Source organism: Polistes canadensis, unplaced genomic scaffold (genome assembly GCF_001313835.1).
Source record: "Polistes canadensis isolate GaletaPanama2010 unplaced genomic scaffold, ASM131383v1 scaffold_260, whole genome shotgun sequence".
In the NCBI taxonomy this organism is placed as follows: Eukaryota; Metazoa; Arthropoda; class Insecta; order Hymenoptera; family Vespidae; genus Polistes; species Polistes canadensis.
The window spans coordinates 77,619-97,037 of NW_014569807.1; the positions used below are offsets into that span (position 1 = coordinate 77,619).

The 19,419-nt window shown below is 29.1% G+C and overlaps 3 protein-coding genes across 13 annotated transcripts in view; 2 read left to right on the forward strand and 1 right to left on the reverse strand.

The window, feature by feature from the left end:
• The first annotated feature begins 226 nt into the window (after positions 1-226).
• On the forward strand, positions 227-10,843 carry LOC106790800 (cytoplasmic polyadenylation element-binding protein 1). 3 transcript variants are annotated; one of them, XM_014755958.1, is made up of 13 exons: positions 227-458; positions 876-1,052; positions 4,317-4,707; positions 5,131-5,282; positions 7,321-7,577; positions 7,709-7,838; positions 7,919-8,288; positions 8,386-8,618; positions 8,737-8,829; positions 8,909-9,074; positions 9,164-9,291; positions 9,376-9,456; positions 9,544-10,843. In XM_014755958.1, exons 2-13 carry the CDS (start codon positions 1,032-1,034, stop codon positions 9,709-9,711), a joined length of 2,190 nt encoding a protein of 729 aa, XP_014611444.1. In that variant the 5' UTR covers positions 227-458; positions 876-1,031; the 3' UTR covers positions 9,712-10,843. The 3 variants fall into 3 exon arrangements, with proteins under 3 accessions (XP_014611444.1, XP_014611446.1, XP_014611445.1); XM_014755960.1 differs by having other exon boundaries at positions 7,712-7,838; XM_014755959.1 differs by having other exon boundaries at positions 949-1,052.
• A 1,709-nt stretch (positions 10,844-12,552) lies between these two features.
• LOC106790780 (peroxisomal membrane protein 11C) lies at positions 12,553-13,778 on the reverse strand. The gene is made up of 4 exons (XM_014755928.1): positions 13,516-13,778; positions 13,211-13,389; positions 12,983-13,051; positions 12,553-12,892 (listed from the first exon to the last, which is right to left on the reverse strand). The coding sequence occupies exons 1-4, from the start codon at positions 13,744-13,746 to the stop codon at positions 12,673-12,675; spliced, it is 699 nt and encodes a 232-aa protein (XP_014611414.1). The 5' UTR covers positions 13,747-13,778; the 3' UTR covers positions 12,553-12,672.
• A 393-nt stretch (positions 13,779-14,171) lies between these two features.
• LOC106790781 (protein lap4) overlaps positions 14,172-19,419 on the forward strand; it is a 40,470-nt gene continuing 35,222 nt past the window's right edge. For 4 of the 9 annotated variants that reach the window (XR_001382115.1, XM_014755930.1, XM_014755932.1 and 1 more), the window contains exons 1-2: positions 14,173-14,717; positions 15,080-15,197. Coding sequence is in view for 8 of the 9 variants with exons in the window: in XM_014755930.1 (XP_014611416.1) it covers positions 14,556-14,717; positions 15,080-15,197 (280 nt within the window). In the remaining variant the exon portion in view is untranslated. Of the gene's footprint in view, positions 14,718-15,079; positions 15,198-19,419 lie in introns of all 9 variants that reach the window. The other 5 variants (XM_014755933.1, XM_014755931.1, XM_014755935.1 and 2 more) reach the window with 3 other exon arrangements.

Below are 19,419 nucleotides of genomic sequence, written 5' to 3' on the forward strand. Positions count from 1 at the left end.
AGATGAAAATGTAACGTGCAATTGGTCAATACCGATCGGAAGTGCTGATTTCTTAGATTCAAATCTATATATTCAACACACATAGATAAAAGGCACGTTACGATTTGCGTCGATGAAATTCAGAAGGGATTTCCGATTTGCTGAGAGAAGGAGTAAGAGTCAGTGGAAGGGATGATAAGGGCGGAGGAGTTGGTGGGGAGAGGGTGGGGTGAGTGGTAGAAGGGGGATATCCGCAATTCAGTTTGCGAAGCGGCGTAATGTGAAGAGGATCTGTCGTTCCGCCTTCGACATCGTTACGTCGCTGTTTAATATCTCTCTTCATATTTCCAGTGTCTTTCAGTCTCTTATTAATATTAGTGTGACAACTGAAAAAATTTGAAAGATATAAGTCCTCTTCGTGTAAGAAGATCAAATATTACAAATGGAAGACAAAAACACACGTTGAAGACACATATAAGGTCTATTTCTTTTTCTCTTTTTTATATTCCTTTCTTTTTATTTTATCTCTCTCTCTCTCTCTCTCTTTCTCTCTTTCTGTCTGTTCTTTTCTTTCCTTCGAGTACAACCTCTTCAGGAAAATCTTACCATTGTCTTAATCGACTTTTACATTTTTTATTTTCTTTTTTTTTTTCTTCTTTCTTTTTCTCTCTTTTTATCTATTTTTACATTTTTCTCTCCTCTCTCTCTTTCTCTTTCTCTTTTACTCACCCCTCTTTTTTTTTTTCATCCATCTATCATCTCTTTCTCGGTAATTTCTTTTTTGTTTTCTTTGTTTTCTTTTTTCTTTCTCCTATTTTTTCTTCTCTTTTTTTTTTTTTTTTTTTTCAATGAAATTAAAAAATGCTCATATGATTTTATTATACGCGTTTCGTTAGACGGTGTGATTTGACCGAAAAAAAAAAGCCGGAAGAGATTAGGCTAAACTCTAAACGCCGACCTTGTCAATAGTTCACCAGTCTAATCGGCGTACACGTAGTCCTTTGGAGAACGAAGAGTGTGACGAAAGTTCTCAAGAAACGGACGATCTGGACATGCCTACGTTGGTGCAACCAGTAAGTATGCAATATAATAATATATCAAACATTGCAATGTTACATTTGCTTTTGATAATTAATACGATATATATATATATATATATATATATATATATATATATATATATATATATATATATATATATATATATATATATATATATATATATATATATATATATTAAGAGATTAAATAGTATTAATATATTTCATTTTCTATATTCAACTATAAGAACGATTGTCAATCGATTTGAAGCATCCATTAAACTCAAAAGATATGTCCTCGAAGATAATAAACAAATATATGATGAACTGTTAATAAATGTATATATATAGATCTCTCTCTCTATATATATATATATATAAATCATATATTCCTTTCTCTTTCTTTCCTGCGAAAAGACCACGTGCAAAACACGTTGCGTGGCCCGCGGATTGATGGACGAATCTTACCTTTATCGTTTCACACGCCGTTTCCATCGTTGCGCCCTCTGAGTTTATTTTCTCTCTATCCTCTCTCTCCCTTACTTGTTTCTTTTTTTTTTCCCCCTTTTTTTTCTTCTTCTTCTTGTTGTTCTTCTTCTTCCCCTTTGTTTCATTTATATTTATCTTTTCTTGGGTTTCAAAAGAGAGAAAAAAAAAAAAGATGAAAAAAAAAAAACAACAAACGTTTTATTTCTTTCACGTTTACACAATGCGCGCATTTTTCAACGATAATCCCCTTTTCTTTTTCATGCTTATTAATTAAGGTGGGTGGTGGGTGGGTGGGTGGGTGGTGGTAGTGGTGGGCGAAAACACCCCCATCAATTGATGAATTTGGAATTTTATTATTATTATCCTCTTTCCCAATCTTTACGATAAATATATTATTATATTGGTGTGATTAAAAATAACGCGTGAAAATTAGAAAATATAATAATAGTAGGAAAAAAATAATCAAAGTAATTCCCCTTTTTTTTTCTTTTTTTCTTTTTTTTTTCGTAATCCTTTAGAAAATAAACGTCGTGACCTGTATTTTACTTCCTCCTTTTGTTACGTCACTATTTCTACGCAATTGTGACCTTCTTTCTTCTATCCGTCAATAAATTTACCATTTAAGAATAATAGATATTTGGTTACAGTTTTTTAATTAGTCATATATAATTAAATTCGTTCGTAGGTAATCATTATTTAATATGATTACGTCTCGAAAACTTGGTTTCTATTATAGATAGTTACCTTATCGAGAATTTGATCTTACATAAGCGTGTAATCGCATATATATGCACACCGTTTATGTTAATTTAACATTAGTAATAATAAAAATATTCCATATTCAATTCGTTCTTTATTCATATATTATTCTTATTAACATTTTGCATGCGTACTTTGATATTATTGACTAATTAAAAAACAGAATTATTCCTCGACCAATAGTAGCATCAAAAGAACGAACGAATGAACCAATCACGTATAAGTTGTCGAAATATTATTAATTTAGCGATAATTTAAATTACATTTCCTTGACCAATAGGAGGCGTCGAAAGAACGAACGAACCAATCACATATAAGTTGTCGAAATATTATCATTTAAATGATATTCTATATATGAAAGTAAAGCTTAACTTTTAATTACATTAATTTAATTAATTTTTCATATGGAATTCTATTTCTAAGTTCAACACACTTAAGAGGATATAATAATACTAGTTTCGATGTGTATGTAAAATTAAAAGCGTAAAAAAAGGGAGAAGAAGAGAAATAGAAAGAAGGAAAAAAACAAACTGAGTTTTCTTTTCTTTTCTTTTTTTTTCTTTAACTCTGTTCCTATACTTCCTCGTTGTTGTTTTTTTTTCTTTTACCGAAATTTTTCGCTTACATATAAATAGTGTTTTGAATATTTTAGTTCTGCACACCTTATGCTTGTTGTTTGCTTGCTTGCTTAGTTTAGTTTAGTTTAGTTTAGTTTATACTATATCAAGATATTACGATGTTCAAGTAACTGTTTACCCTTACGAATCTAATTATTTAGATACGTTTACGATCGTTCGTTTGATTAACGAGTATATATAAGATGTTGTTAAAAGATTTATATATGTATATATCTTTTGACGAATCAGCGAATAATTATGCGCTGCTTACGACAGGTGTTTGATTTCTGAATGCGATATAAAGTCATATAATATGCAGAAAAAAAGAAAGAAAACGAACGTTACATATTCGCGATACAATTTAATTCATTCTTCTTTCCCCTTTGATGTTGCGCTAAAATTAAAATCGAGAAAATAGTTTCTTATTATTCGTTATTCGTTTAGAATAAGATAAGAAAAGAAAAACCCCTCCTATCATTGTATTTAAGCGTACTTTTCATGGATACTATTGTTCTTTTATTACATTACTTTATCGTATAAGGAAATATATATATATATATATATTTATTTATATATAAAATTTCGATAGAATTTAGCATCGCGTTAACACACAACACACACCACAATGATGATTATATGAGAAAGTAAAATTTCTAAGAAGTTTTCTGTTAAACCATCTTCTCTCACACAACTTTGAACTTGAAAGGACACAATTCCAAGAAGTTTAGTTTGCCTCTTAAGATATTGAATAATAGATTCGCTCGTTATCTTCTTCCTCGACCTGAGAGAATATTCTTTTTTTTTTTCTTCTTCTTCTTCTTTTCTTTTCTTTACTTTTTTTTCGCAAATTCCACAAACGCGAGCTGGAAGAGTGACGCCCTTGTTGGCGTCCTGTTTTTCGTTGTTGTCTATCGAAAGCTTGCAGAAACGCACATTTGTCTCAGTATCGTTCACAGAGAGAAAGAGAAAGAGAAAGAGAGAGAGAGAGAGAGAGATGTGGTCAAAAAATTCTTGGGTACGTAAACTCACACACATACACACATATTTACTGTATTCTAAATATTTATTTATATCACATTGCGACTCTCTGAGCTATTGGAAACACACACAGATGTGTTATTCGAAAATTTTATTTATATGACCCGTAAAAAAAAAGTGTGCTGGGTTTTTTTTTTTTGTATCTTTTCTTGTTTTCTTCGCGAGTAGATGATGCGGTGCGTGTTATGTAAGTGAATAAGTAAAGTATATAGATACGTACTTATTTACATACATATGTATGCATATATATATATATTTTCACGAATGAATACGTATATAGTAATAAGGATGATCGTTTTTGTTCAAATGAAATAGGAAAAGTGTGTTATCTTTTGCGTTATTTATTTATTTATTTACTTTTTTCTTTACTTTTGATTAATTTTCCCTCTCGTAGTTGTCTTTGCCGTACGATGAAGATGGAACGAACACGTGGGAAGGCTTGGAACGTAACGATACGACGACGCAGGGTTTGCAATTGCATACGCAGCACGATCAAGAGATGCAACAATTGCAGTTGCAGCAAAGAGAACGAGGACAACTTTTACAGGTGCAGCAGCAGCAGCAGCATCGTGAAAAGACGCAACAGCAGCAGCAGCAGCAACAACAACAACAACAACAACAGCACCAACAAAGAGATTCACAACGTGAACGGGAACGTGAACAATTGCATCAGTTGCAATCTATCAACAATTTATTGTTAGATTTACCTACGACGTCGAATTTGTATTCAAATTATTCACACGATGCCTCCTGCTCGCAATCCACAAAAAGTTCTAACATCGAAAGTGAGCTGATAATGTTATTTTAATATATTTCGTTAGATTATATTTTCTTTTTCTTATTTTATTTTTCGATGGATGTTAATAAGATTTTAATTGTAAGATTTAAATTCAATCATATTTAATTTATATATATATTGTTTTATCAATATATCAAACTGGATAGTAAAGTAAACGATAACGTTTATTTTAATTCGAATTTATTTATTATATTAAAATAAATGTTAATTCGATTACATTATTATTTGGATATAATATAAAGTTTTCGAAAATAATCAATATATATTCGTTAGAATAATCCTTACGATTTATTTCTATCACCAATTATCGATTCTTTATTTTTCTATTAATAATTATAATACTAATCGGTGTTTTCTTTTTTTTAAATATTTATTGTAAAGAATTTCTTTTTGATTTTTCTTCTTATAGATGATATGAACATTTCGGATTTATTCGGTCTGAGTTTACCTCGAGGATCATTAATGGGCAATCAAACTGCAGTAGATTCATCGAATTATCGTAATTATCAACAACGCGGACAACATCGTAATAATCAGGTGTCCTCTCATCAACGTTATCAGGTAAATAAATCAATGTGTGTCAGATACTACATATTTCTAAAATTTTAATTGTGTCGTTGAAATTTGTCTCACGCGTAAAGTTTTACTTAGTAGACCTCAATAACCAAAACCAGGATTATATGGAATATCCATTATGCTAGTCGTGTGTTGTTTTAGTAATAAAACTTGTTCGTTCAATCGTTTGTTACAAATTTGAAATTAGTTTTGGTGAACATTGTCTCAATATATTATACAAATAAAGTATATTAAAGGCTTGAATCGCGTATCTCAAGATGAATTGCTTATTTCTATGAAATTTATGATTACTGCTTATACGTAAATATATATTTATATATATATATGTGTGTGTGTAAAAGCATTATGATTGTTAGACACGTTTGAATGTACGATTATACGATTGATCGTAGAATCATTTAATTGTACGAGTCTCGTTGGCAAAGTAGGTGGATCTGGAGAAATTAATACGATGTGATAAAACTTGTATGATTAAAAATATTAGAAGATAAAAATTCTTAACTTTATTCGACAATAATTTTCTATAATTTCCAAATACAATTTCACACAAAATTTAAACGTTTTAAAACGTTTTATATACATATATATATATTAAATTGTAAAAGTAAATTTAGAATTAACCGATAAAGTAACTTAAATAATTTATCGAATAAAAATGTCGACTTTTATTTGCCCGAGGATGAATTTTTAACATACTTTTTTATCGTTTATGAAGTTCCACGAAATGTCGAATAATTCAAAGACGCAATAATAATGGATAATACAAGGGTTGGTGATTGTGTGGGCGGGGGGGGAAGGAGGGGTGGTGTATATGTAAGAAGTGGAGCCTACAACAATTTTGGCAGCCTGTAAATATTACGCGTTAGGTTGCGATAAAAACGTCAAACGTGAAATAGGCAGTATTGTGCTTGAGACGTCTGGTTGCTGCCAATGCAATAACCGGAACAATGATTATACCCATTGGAGTAACTCCAACTACCCCTTATTCTATCCAGACCGACTAATTTTTCGCAATTCAAACGGCAACCCACCATATCGATCATCGATATAAACTGCCACTCATTTGTTACTCAACACACACATATATATATTATTATTATTATTATTATTATCAGTATTTGAACATATCTGTTTAATTTATTATTAGGGTGAACCAAAATTTCGTGCGTTTTTATTGTGTTACAAATTGTTTTATAAACTGCACAATGGATTGTTTTTGGTAATATTAATTTTAAAAAAAAAAACACACGAACTTTTGGTTCACCCTAATATTGATCCTTTTTTATTTTTTTTTATTTTTTTATAATCTTATAATTTAAATATAAGATTATAAAAAGTCAAAAACCTTTTATACGATATGAAAATAAATTTTGTTCTCTTCTTGGATACATTAATTGTGTTAGTAGTTAATGGATATATATATATATGTGTGTGTGTGTGTGTATGTGTATGCAGAGAAGATCCTTGGAACGTCGAAATGCGTGCATTAGGCTCGGCTTATAACACGTAGAGTAAAGTAAATTACATAGAAGCAGCAAACGCCTCGGAGCGACCTCGATTTTGGTAGAGCCAAGTACTTGCAGACTTGAGCCAAACGATTCTATCCACGGTTTTCTTTCTTGTCCTACCTTCTATGATGGTTTTCGTGAACTTGTTATATTCCTTCGAAATCGTCTATCCTCGTGATAATTCGCTATGCTAGTAGTTTGGATATACTCCAAGGATCGTGTTACGAAGATACGATGCATAAAAATAAAATAAGATAATAAATATATAGGATATTTAATAAAACATATAATTAATTAAATATTAAATATGTTATAATATATATATATAGGATATTTAATAAAACATATAATTAATTAAATATCAAATATGTTATTTTATATATATATATATATACATTGGCCCCCCAAACCCGAAAGGGACAGAGTATAAATAAATAAAAATATATATACATTGAGATAGAGAAAAAAAAATTGTATAATTATTAATATTAAATATTAAAATAATTATAATATAGTGCGAGGACAATCACGGACTATATTCTAATTCGTCTACGGTCGATGTTCCTGGTTCGCCAAATTCGATGACTACTTCTGGAAGTCCAAGTACACCTGGAAGTTTATACTCCAATCCATACACCTTTCCGCAAAGTGCTAACAGCTTGTATTCAGGATCATCAGCAGCAAGTCGTTCATCGCTTCAACATGTAGGCTCTCCTCCATCACCTGTTCATTCGCCATATGGCAGAGCTATTCGTGGTTCTCCACCATACAGGTAATGCAGGTGTTAGATAGATAAATGATCCTAATCAAAAAATAATCTTTAAGAACAAGTATATATATTAATGATGTTCAATTATATATATATATAAATAGATACATATATATATGTGCGTTTGATTTTAGTAGTTGCGGCAGTCCTACGTTAGAATATCCTCCTCATACAGCAGGCTGCCATGTATCACGATCCAATTCACCAGCAGATTCAGAGACGAGTGGTTCTAATAGTATGGATGGTTCTTTATCTAACATAATGGTTGGTAATAACTCATAAATAAAACTTTTTTTAACAAATACAATTATATATCTTTTTCTTTTTCTTTGTTTTTTTTACAGAATTGTCTGTCATTAAATACATCGTCTCACAGATGTTATCCACAATCCTTAAGATCATTAATGTCACCAGAAACAGATCTGTATGGAAATAATAGGACAGCGGCATTGCAACGTATGGCGATTAAAAAATATTTATCGTCGTCTCATCAAAATTTATCATCCTTGTATCATCATCAACAAACACACGGCCAAAATCGAACTCACCATTGCGGTTCACCGCCGTCTGGAACATTTTTGAATTCACTTTTAAATCACGAGAAGGGTTGCTGCTCAACGGGAAATCCTCATATGATGTTAAATTCTCCTCTTAATATTCCGGATCCACAAATATCTTTGGAACGTGCGGCGAAGTTTCATAGAAATGCAGCTGGTAGTAAATAAATAGTTTAATGATAGTTTTATACGTGTATATATATATATATATATAGAAATATGCAATATTTCAAATTATCATATGATTTTTTTAGCACTTTGTAACCCAACTTGTACTTGGAGTGGTATATTGCCTCAACGTATTCAAAAACCAACTGGATATTCTTCCAAAGTATTTCTTGGTGGTCTTCCCTGGGATATTACGGAATCCCTTTTGATAGCTACATTCAAGCAATTTGGTCCAATTCGTATTGAATGGCCAAAAAAAGAACAATCTACTACACAGCCTAAGGGCTACGCGTATATTATTTTTGATAATGAAAAACAGGTATTTTATATATTATGTATTTTTACGTAGACGCACCCCACGCGTTATAAGGAAACAATCTCGCATATATAAATATAATGATTAAAATAAATTGTAAATATATAAATTATTATTATAGGTACGATCTTTATTGGCCTGTTGTACGCACGATGTTACTAACGGTGGAAGTTGGTATTATAGAATTTCTTCAAAACGTATGAAAGGAAAAGAAGTATGTTACGTAAGAATAGTTTTCGTTTATCATTTTTACTGATATAAATATAAATTAATCCGTTTCGTTTTAAATATAGGTTCAAGTAATTCCATGGATTCTTAATGACAGTAATTATGTTAAATTACCATCACAAAAGCTTGACCCGCACAAAACAGTATTTGTTGGTGCATTACATGGCATGTTAACTGCCGAAGGTTTAGCCAAAATTATGGATGATTTATTTCATGGAGTTATTTACACAGGTGATTTTAAATTACTATCAACCAACATTTATTGAACGATTATTCAAATATATTTCATTGCATAATTATACAAATATTTGTATTTTCAGGTATTGATACTGATAAGTATAAGTATCCGATAGGATCAGGTCGTGTTACATTTAGTTCGAAAAATTCGTACAAAAAAGCAGTATCAGCTGCTTTTATAGAAATAAAAACTGCTAAATTCACAAAAAAGGTATATAATAGTTATAATCATTGAAAGAACAATACTATTATGTATCTATAATATATTAATATATTAATTTGTCGTATATATTAGGTACAAGTTGATCCTTATCTTGAAGATTCTATGTGTTCTGGATGTTTCGTCCAACAGGGAACTTATTTTTGCCGCGAAGAAGTAATTGAAAAATCATTATTACATTATCACCAATTGAATAAGAAGAAAGATTCATATAGAAACTTTATACTAACTATTTAATTTCAGATATGTTTCAGGTATTTTTGCCGTAGATGCTGGTTATGGCAACATTCTATGGAATCAATGCGATATCATAAGCCTTTAACGCGTAATTCTAAAAAAAGTCAGGTGATCGAACTATCACCTAACATGGGTATTAACACTAGTTCCCGTAATTCCAATTTTTGTATTTGAAGGAATAATGGAAGTTCATTCCCCGTGCAGCCACGTTCAGTTCTCTTTTGACTATTTGTTTTGATACGGACGTTGCACTGGTTGACTTATTGACAGGGTATAATGTTAGTTTTTATTATAAAAAGCTGTAATTAGCTGGACGATATATCGAAAATTCCAGCTTCTCTACAAAATTACAACGATTAAGTTGTTATCATTTAAGAATGTGGTATTATGACTACATTCGAGACAAGCATTACTTTTATTTAGTATGTTTACTCTTAGAGTCTGGTGCTCTTGTTAATTATTTTACTACGAGAAAAGTAATCGTGTCAATAATTCACCAGAATTGCACTGAGATTAATACGTTAAAAGGTATTCGCCTTTTCGTTGAATTTTCATACAGACTGAATGATGGCTTTATGGTGATTAATATTGTTTTTTTTTATACGACAAATTAAAAGTCGTTAAAATGTATAGTGATTGATTGATTGATTGATTGTGTGGATAAGCTTAGTTAAAAGCTTAGAATTTTTTTGCGATTATTCTCGTCGCCATGAGAGATGATAATAATAACTACTTCTTGGCAGAAGATTTACGCTTAATTGTTAATTATTACTTTAACAAGACTATACATTTAGTCCATTTTCTAATTGGGCGAATTAACAATTGTATTTGTTATTTTTTTTGTATGGTCTACTTGATATAATAGTATATTGGTAAATCGATTTTCAAGAAAGTATTATCCCAGTACGCGCAGGCCGTTCTTCCAATTCGAACAGTCGCCTAGTAATATAGTACACACCCACCATTAGTTTTACTTTATATTATATAGTATAGAGAAAGAATACCGATTCGTGCCCACTGTAGTTAATAATTTATATATTGTTAGTTGGGAAGCGGTAAGCTTTTTATAAGCCATTATCCGCTGGGACTGTTTATAACTGTTGACGAAATGGAGAAGTACACGGTCTACGATTCTGGCACGCATTATAGTGAATTGATTTTGTTTTTATTTTTTGTTACTATATTGCGTTAAGTATATTTTCTTTCGATAAAAAAAATGTCGCCGTATATTTCTTTACCTCGCGTTTATCATGTTTTGATATATAATTTTGTTGAATTAATTAAAAAGTTATATTTTTGCAGATAATTTTATGCTGTGTTATTTTCATTTTTATTTTTTTTTTGTTATATTTTTTTTTTTTTGATTTCTCATAATTCACTGTTACTTTTGTTGCCTTTAATTTGGTTTTTTAAAATCCTTGAAATAGTATTTCTTATCCTTTCTAATTTTCCTTCATAATATATCATCATGATTTTTGTTTCCTTTAAAATAATTCATGATTTTCTCTTTATCCCTATATCAAACAATATTAATAATACATAATATAATATTATTATTGCTACATGAGAGTTTATTTACTTTATTTAAAAAAAAAAGAGAAAAAAAAAAGAAAAGTACTTCGGTTACGTTTATTATTGTTTTTATTCGATATATTTTTTGTATTATCTATGAAGTTATTTCGTAAACTACTGTAACAATTTTTAATTTGAAATTACGTTGGTGCCTTTGAAAGCATGCAACAAATTTCTAAGATAATAATGGCATTCTTATAAAAATTAAGCCTCTCTCTCTCTCTCTCTCTCTTTCTCTTTCTCCTTAATAACTTGTCCATTTCATCAATAAACTAATCGCGCCTGAAACAGTAACGCATTGTTAATGGTAGAATATTTACTGAGAAAAATGAATGCAATAGAAAATAATGTTGAAAGAATATAAGACTGTTCAGGAAGAAAAAAAATCTACTATATATAATACAAATTCTCTTATAGAATAATATACAATGAAGAAATAAGATTACACTAAAAACTTGAACAGATTTAAAAATACCTATGTATATTATGTTACAGTATGTTGAAGAGATGACGAAGTAGAGATAAAACGTGTTTGTTGTTATGTAAAACAAAATTCACGTGAAAATTGTTTTAACATATAATGTAACGTATTTACGATGCATATATATATTATATGCTTTGATCAGGCTTCCAAAAGACTTAATGTTAGGACTATTTTAGCCCATAAGTCATTTTGCTAGGACGGAAAAAGTAAAGTAACAAAAACAAGTCTATACTTACTTGCACAAAGTATCGAGCTATCATTAACAATTAGAGAATTAGAGGTTGACACAAATTTTAAAGATGCTCTTTTATCTAAAATGTCTCCTTTACAAACTTTTAATATGTCGTGCCTTTTAATATAATCTTCTTAGATTTTATTCCAACATGAGAGAGAAATAAATTATTTTTAAATCATTGAGATACCATGCAATACACAGGGTGATTTAGTGTTAATTGAAAAAGACTGTTATTGGTACGCATAATGTCAAGCTTTCCTAAAACTTTTAAAGAATTTAATCAAACTTTTAAAGAATTGTGAACTATAGTTATGGAATTTATTTTTATTTTCAAGAAAAAGTGCCTCTCCTATATTATTTATTTTTATTAATAATAAGAATTAATATGACTATAATTTAGAACATATATAGCAACGGGTTAACTTTATCACTGAACACAACAAACATTTACACAGTAGTAAACATTGTAATGAAAACAAATTCGATACCTTTATCTTGACTATGAAAAAGCTATAGACAATATTAGTAATTTATGACGCTTTAGCTTTTCGTATTGTATCCTTGTTCGACAGGTGCTCTGTATTGAATCTAATTTATTGAACTAAATAAAGCGTTCTTTAATAATCCCGTTTTTTATCTACTTTTATTAAATGATATTGAAATGTTATATATGTAAAAGTATTATTTGATACAGAAGATATATAAAATGATAACAAATACGCTATTTATTTTTTAGTTCATTAAAAAACATTTTTTATATTAATATTTCCATTATAATACATCTAATTACATATCTTTATACAAATTTATAAATTCATTATGAATATAATCGATATTTTTATCGTTATAATTTCTTTTTTTGCATTACTTTTTGGTGCAATGCTCTATAAACAGAAATACAACATGATATAGTACCGAGTGCTCCAACATGCCACGTTTTTAAATATCCTCCCCAAAGTACACCACTTGGAAGATAATTAACAGCATAAATTATGTCCAATAATAAGCATAAACATGTTAGTAATTCTTCTTGAATATCACGATTGATACTCTTGTTTGCTTCGCTGTTGAAATATTAATTGTTATTTTCGACATTCAAAATAACAAATATGTTTGTTAATATTTTATAGTAAATTGTAAGTGGTATTACTTACTTTGAATTTTTACACGTTTCATTTCCTTGAGATTTGTTTAACTTTAATTGACTTATTTTTCTTAATGATCTGAAAAAGCAAAATAAATAAAAGTTAGTAATAGAACAGGATATATGCTATAAAATTATATGAGAAAGAAGAATGCTCAAATTTCAAATATATGTCTTGTCTTCATGATAAATGAGCGAATTGGTCGATTTATAAATATTATTTTAAATCAAATCTTACTTTGTTAAAGAAAGATGGAGAGACACTACCCAAAACCATATAATAATGTTATTCCATAGTTTAGAATTAAGCGATACAATTTTATTATCTCCAGCCCAGCAGATATGTTCTATAGGACAAAAAATCATATTTACGCCAATTTGTATCAGTTCTATACTTCTAATAAACCAATCAGATTCCTATAAGATCATATATTAAATTTAGGGATCACATAAATGGATTTCATAGCAAACAAAATATATGAAAAGAAAAAGCTTGTTTTTTTTGTTTTGTGTTTTTTTTTAATTACATTATATAAAAAATACCTGTTTTCCCCATTTATATTTTGTTGCAGAATGAAACATTGGTAAATCATCTAATAAACGTAAGGCTACTCTACACTCGCTCATTTTACTACTAAATATTTTCAATTTGTTTTCTGTTGTTTCAGATGTAGCAGCCACAGTAGTTAATTTTGCTATGTATGATAAAGTACTTAAAATTTTATCTCGTCCACGGTATGTGTCCAAATAATTTGATAAAATTTCTATATCCATATTGTTTTATTTAGAATAAATATATAAATATATTATTAATAATTTATTAATAAATTATTTTAAATAAATTAATAATAAATATATTATCAATAAATATATATATATAAAAATTGTTGTGTGCTCTGCAATGAAAAATCATATAAATATCAATAATAATATGTACAAATAGAAATGTATTTTTACGTATATGTATATATTTATTTCCGTACATATATTTTAATTGCAGCCATCACATTTGACATTCCGTATTAAATAATACATATTTGACATTACGTGACGTATCATAGGATGCGCTTTAAGTATCATTGCATATTATCTTACGTCATTGATAATTTTATTTAATAAGAAAGGAATTGCATAGCATGTAAACTGCATTCCTAAAGTGTGTTCGTAAAAGGTACGTAAGAAATTGTTAAATAGGTAGCCATATTGAATTAAGTAGTTCATAGAATATTCGCATCGGGGCGCGACAGTAGATTGCAATATCGAGTTCACGACAATGCAGTTTATGATTCATGGTCGTGATGACGTCAGATTTGGAAGCACAAGCCGTGAGCGCGTTTTAAAGCCGAGTAGGGCGTGAAAGTGTGTGTTGTGCCGCTTATTTCGCTCCGCGTTTATTTGGCGCACCCCGTAGTACCTGGAAAATATGTGCAAATAGTAAACGTGTGCGCGTTCAAATGCATCCTTAATAATACGCGCTTATCAGAGACAATTATGTTCGGTGCTGCATTTACGTGATTGAAAGTGAAAGAAGAAAAAAAAAAAAGAAGAAGAAGAAAAAAAAAAAAAGGATAGATAGGGATACCATGTTCCGCTACATTCCAATTTTTAAAGGGTGTAACAGGCAGGTGGAATACGTTGACAAGCGTCATTGCTCTTTGCCTAGCGTCCCCGACGATATCCTGAGATATTCGAGGAGCTTGGAGGAACTTTTATTGGATGCGAATCACATACGAGAGTTACCGAAGGTAAGCAATTATAATCTCACCGCATGCCAACTTTATTGTACCAACTTCTCCTTCTTTCTTTCTTCCTTTCTTTCTCTCTCTTCTCTCTCTCTCTCTCTCTCTCTCTCACACGCTCTTTCTCCCTTCTTTTATTTTTCGTCTCTTTTTCTCCTACTGCCTCCATGACGTCTCGTCCCGTTGCGCTACAATAGACGTGGAACGCTTACGACGTAATTTTTCTGTATACTATACTATACTCTGTCATTATACTACTACTACTACTACTACTATTACACTATTACTATATATATATATATATATCTTTCAATCTTATCGGTAAGTACATTAAATACTATCATCTAACATTTCTTAACATTTTACAGAACTTCTTCCGTCTTCAGAGGCTAAGAAAACTCGGTTTAAGCGACAATGAAATTGGTCGTTTGCCACCGGACATACAAAATTTTGAGAACCTCGTGGAGTTGGACGTCTCCAGGAACGGTGAGCGGTATTTTCATAAATCCTCGTTTCACTCTGCATTTCCAACGGAGGATTATATATATATATATATATATATATATGGGATGATGGACGATTATATAGGAACTAAAGAATGCAACTGAAAAAAAATCAAAAAAAGAAAACTTAAGGATCTACTGCATTCCACAAAGCAATAATGCCATATACCGGTTGAGCTTATAAAGATTCTTGGATGTTCCGTGCACGAGTTTTCTTTGGGGTTTCTTTTCATTTCCTTTCTCTTTTTCTTTCTTTATTTCTCTCTCTATCTTGTTCTTTCTTTCATCTTTCTCTGTCTCTCTTATTCTTTTAGTTGCCTCTACCTTCCCTTTCTCTCTATCTCTCTCTCTCTCTCTCTCTCTCTCTCTCTCTCTCTCTTTCTCTCCCACTACTTTCTACAACCATGTTCTCTTTCAAGCACGATTCTTTAGCACACTCAATCGGTTTCTCTCTCTCTCTCTCTTTCGTCATGGAAACGATCGACGTGTAGACCCTTCGAAGGTTTCACAAGGGAAATATCTATTGGAAAAGTTGTCACGTTATAATACGTAGAAAAACTCAGATTGTATGATACTTGAAGAAAGATAAGGAAAATGGTCTCATGTATGCATCTGTGTTTTATATATATATATATATATATAGCTGATAGTTTATATAGTTTACGCAACAAAAAAGGCGGGACTGAACGGACGAGTTTCATTAACGGGATATTATCTTTACGTCTCGTCGTACTACGATTGTAAGAGGGGAGTTTGGTGGGAGAAATATAAGAGAAAAGATAAACAGAGAGATAAAGTATTATGACTTTATATCACAGTAGTAGTAGTATTATTACAGAAAAAAATGAAATATTTGGATAAAAGATGATACACATACCACGACACATTTTATTAAAGAAATCATCTTTTTTTCTTTATACTGTCGTATCTTTTTAAAGATTCAGTTTTAAGTCATATATTATTTTCTTGATATATGTTTTATCCTTTTCATTCTTTAAACTGTCAGTAAAGTAGTAATGTTGAGTCAGAGCAACCACGTGTTTGCTCAACTCATATATATATGCAAATATGTATATATATGTATATATGCATGTATTTATTCATGTATTTATTCATGTATTATCTATTTATCTATTTGTAACTTTGTCATCTTACAAGTTAAACGTTTCCTCTTCAAGAATTTTATTCAATCAATTTTTAATAATACTGTGTACGCGAAAAGAGAAGAAAACATACACAACATCCAAAGAAACAAACACACAGGTGGTCATTTAATAATATTTATTTATTTTGTTTTGTTTTTTAGAAATTAAATAACACTCTCTAAAAAAAGAAAGCTGATTAATTTACTACGAGTGACGTCACGATTAAGTGTAACGTGTTGTAACATAATAGAACTTTTTATCAAGTTCTATTCTTTAATCTTGATATCGATGTCTGATATCTATAAATACTAATTATTGTTATAAAAAGATCAATCTTACGGTCAACGTTATTATTCCTACTATAATATATATTACATTTTTTTTAATTTTCTTTTTATAATATTGTTACAACATTTTTCTTTATTTCTTCAACGAGTGTACACGTGTAACGTATAGATTTTATATATATATATACATATATTTATTTTTTTTAAATCTAATTTACATACCAACACCATGATTAGATTTTATAATTAATGATAATTAATATTATACAAGAACGTAGTATAATAATTGATATAATCACGTGTTTATGCATCATACCTAGTAAAAATGATTTCATTCTTACTAGGGTGTAACAGGTATTCATCGAATCGTCTTTTATAAGTATATATATATGTACGTACACACACATACACACACAATATATATATATATATACGTTCTACTCCATCCTGTTCACTTTCTAACAAAGATTCACCGGCTCGTAAGAGCGAAGACATGTTGAAACGTTTCCCCTGGTCTTCTTTCTCTTTTTCACTCGTTCGTTCATGGTTACAGGTACTTTCTTAAGAGGGAAGCCTTACCTTTCCTTTCCTTTACTATACTTTACTTTACTTTACTTTACTTTACCGTTCCTCATCGGGTTCATGCACTTTGAATTTACTTACCGTTTCATCTCAACGTTTTTACCTTTGAAACTTTTTCATTTTATTCCTTTTTTTTCTTTCTTCTTTTATTTTATTTTCTTTTTTTTTTTAATTGGACTGAATGATATTACTTAAAATAATTTTTCAAAAAGTATTCAGATATTATAATGTGATTATTAATTTTGTAAAGCTTCTTATTTTTTGTAATATTTATAAAATAATGTAATATGTAGATTGATCAGTGTTAGAGTATGTTAGAATTTGTTTGAATTATTATTTATCATATTATTGTTCATAAGTATTTTATTTTTATATTTGTTTCATTAATTATTCGAGTCTGAGGTTTTAATTCAAATAGTTTCGATAGAAAAAATTGTTAATTTCAATATAAAAATTGAAAAAAAAAAAAAGAAAAGATATGATTCACGTATAAAGATAACAAATATATTAAATACTTCCTATAATTTTCTGATAATTTTCATTTCATTAAATAGCTGATTGTACATCTATTATTATAATTTCAATGTTATCTATAGCATTAAAAATGTATTTTCATAATAACGTGCGTTTATATCGTCAGTTTCGCAATCTTTAATTTACTTACAATATTTAACAAAATTCATGTGTTTCTCTTAATTCCAATATATTAAGTCATAATACAAAAAATAATCCAAATAACTATCACTCTTTTTAGTGTCTACATTTTTATATTACATTTTTCTTTCCAAAACGTTTTATCAGAATGAGATGAAACCTTTAAAAAACAAACTAACAATAAATCAAAAAAGAAAAAAGAATTATTAATATATGATTCTATAAAATTCTTCTTTATAGAAAATACAAAAAGAAAGTAAAGTAAAGTAAAGTAAAGTAAAGTAAAGTAAAGTAAAGAAAATGAATATTATTTCATTCTATATCAGAGGTTTATTTTTCATCAAATTCTTCAAAACGTCTTACTGGAAAAAGGGTTGACTTTAGTAAATGAGATGAAGAAAATTTATAGCGTGATTCAACGTATTCTCAACGTATATATATATATTCCATATCTTGTTGATCTTATAACGTAGAAAGTGAAATATTTTTAGACATAACAGATTCGAAGGCAAAACCAGATTAATTTGTTCTGGCTTTAATCGTTGAAAAACACAAGTAAGATTTCCTCACGAACATCTAAAGAAAGAAAGAGAAAGATCTTCTTTATAATGGTTTTAACGATCACCATTAATCGTTTTTCGATAAACAATTCAGTTAAACTCATTCAATAATGATGATTCGTAGGATTCCAATATATATAATACTAATCGTTATTATTCACTTTGAATACGAGCTTTTATCATTTAATACGATGGTAGGATATATACCTTCAGTTAATATTGAATGAAGTTTGCATTTTAAATAGCTTTAAATGAAAGATTCAATGTCGGTACAATCGTTTAACAACTATAGAGAGAAAGAAAAATAAAAAATAATAAAAGAAATCATTTTTCAATGTTGTATCGTATGGATGATCGAATTATTTCCTTTTTTTTAGTTTCAAAATTACCAATGTTCTATTTTTTTTTTTTTAATATTTATTAGCATATACATATCTTTTTTTTTTAAATAATATTTATTGATATTGTATTTAAAAAAAATAATCTTCGTTTTACTGGATAATTTATCATTGTGCCCAGTATATTTAAACAATAATTCTTATTATATAGATTATGTTACTTGAAAAACAAAACAAAACAAAAAAAGAAACTAACATTTGATCATTCTTATTTTTCTTGATTTTTCTTTTTTTTTTTAAATATCATTCTTGTCTCGTTTGTTCAGTATGTAATATTAAAAAAAAAAAAAAAGGATTAGTAGTAAATTCATGGTTCACAATTATAATTATCGTTTGAAGCCATTCAAAACTGTTATGTTATTATATTCGTTAATCTTGACTTAAAAGCATTCGAAGATAACTTTATTGCACATATATAGTTGATACTTAAATACCTATATATGTATGTATTTGTAAATCAATGATACGCATCCTGATACCTTTTTTATTATAGAACAAAATCATCGTTGAAATATTAATAATCGAGTAACAAAAAATTCTATTCTTTGTTAAAAAAAATATCCTATTTTTATTTTCTTT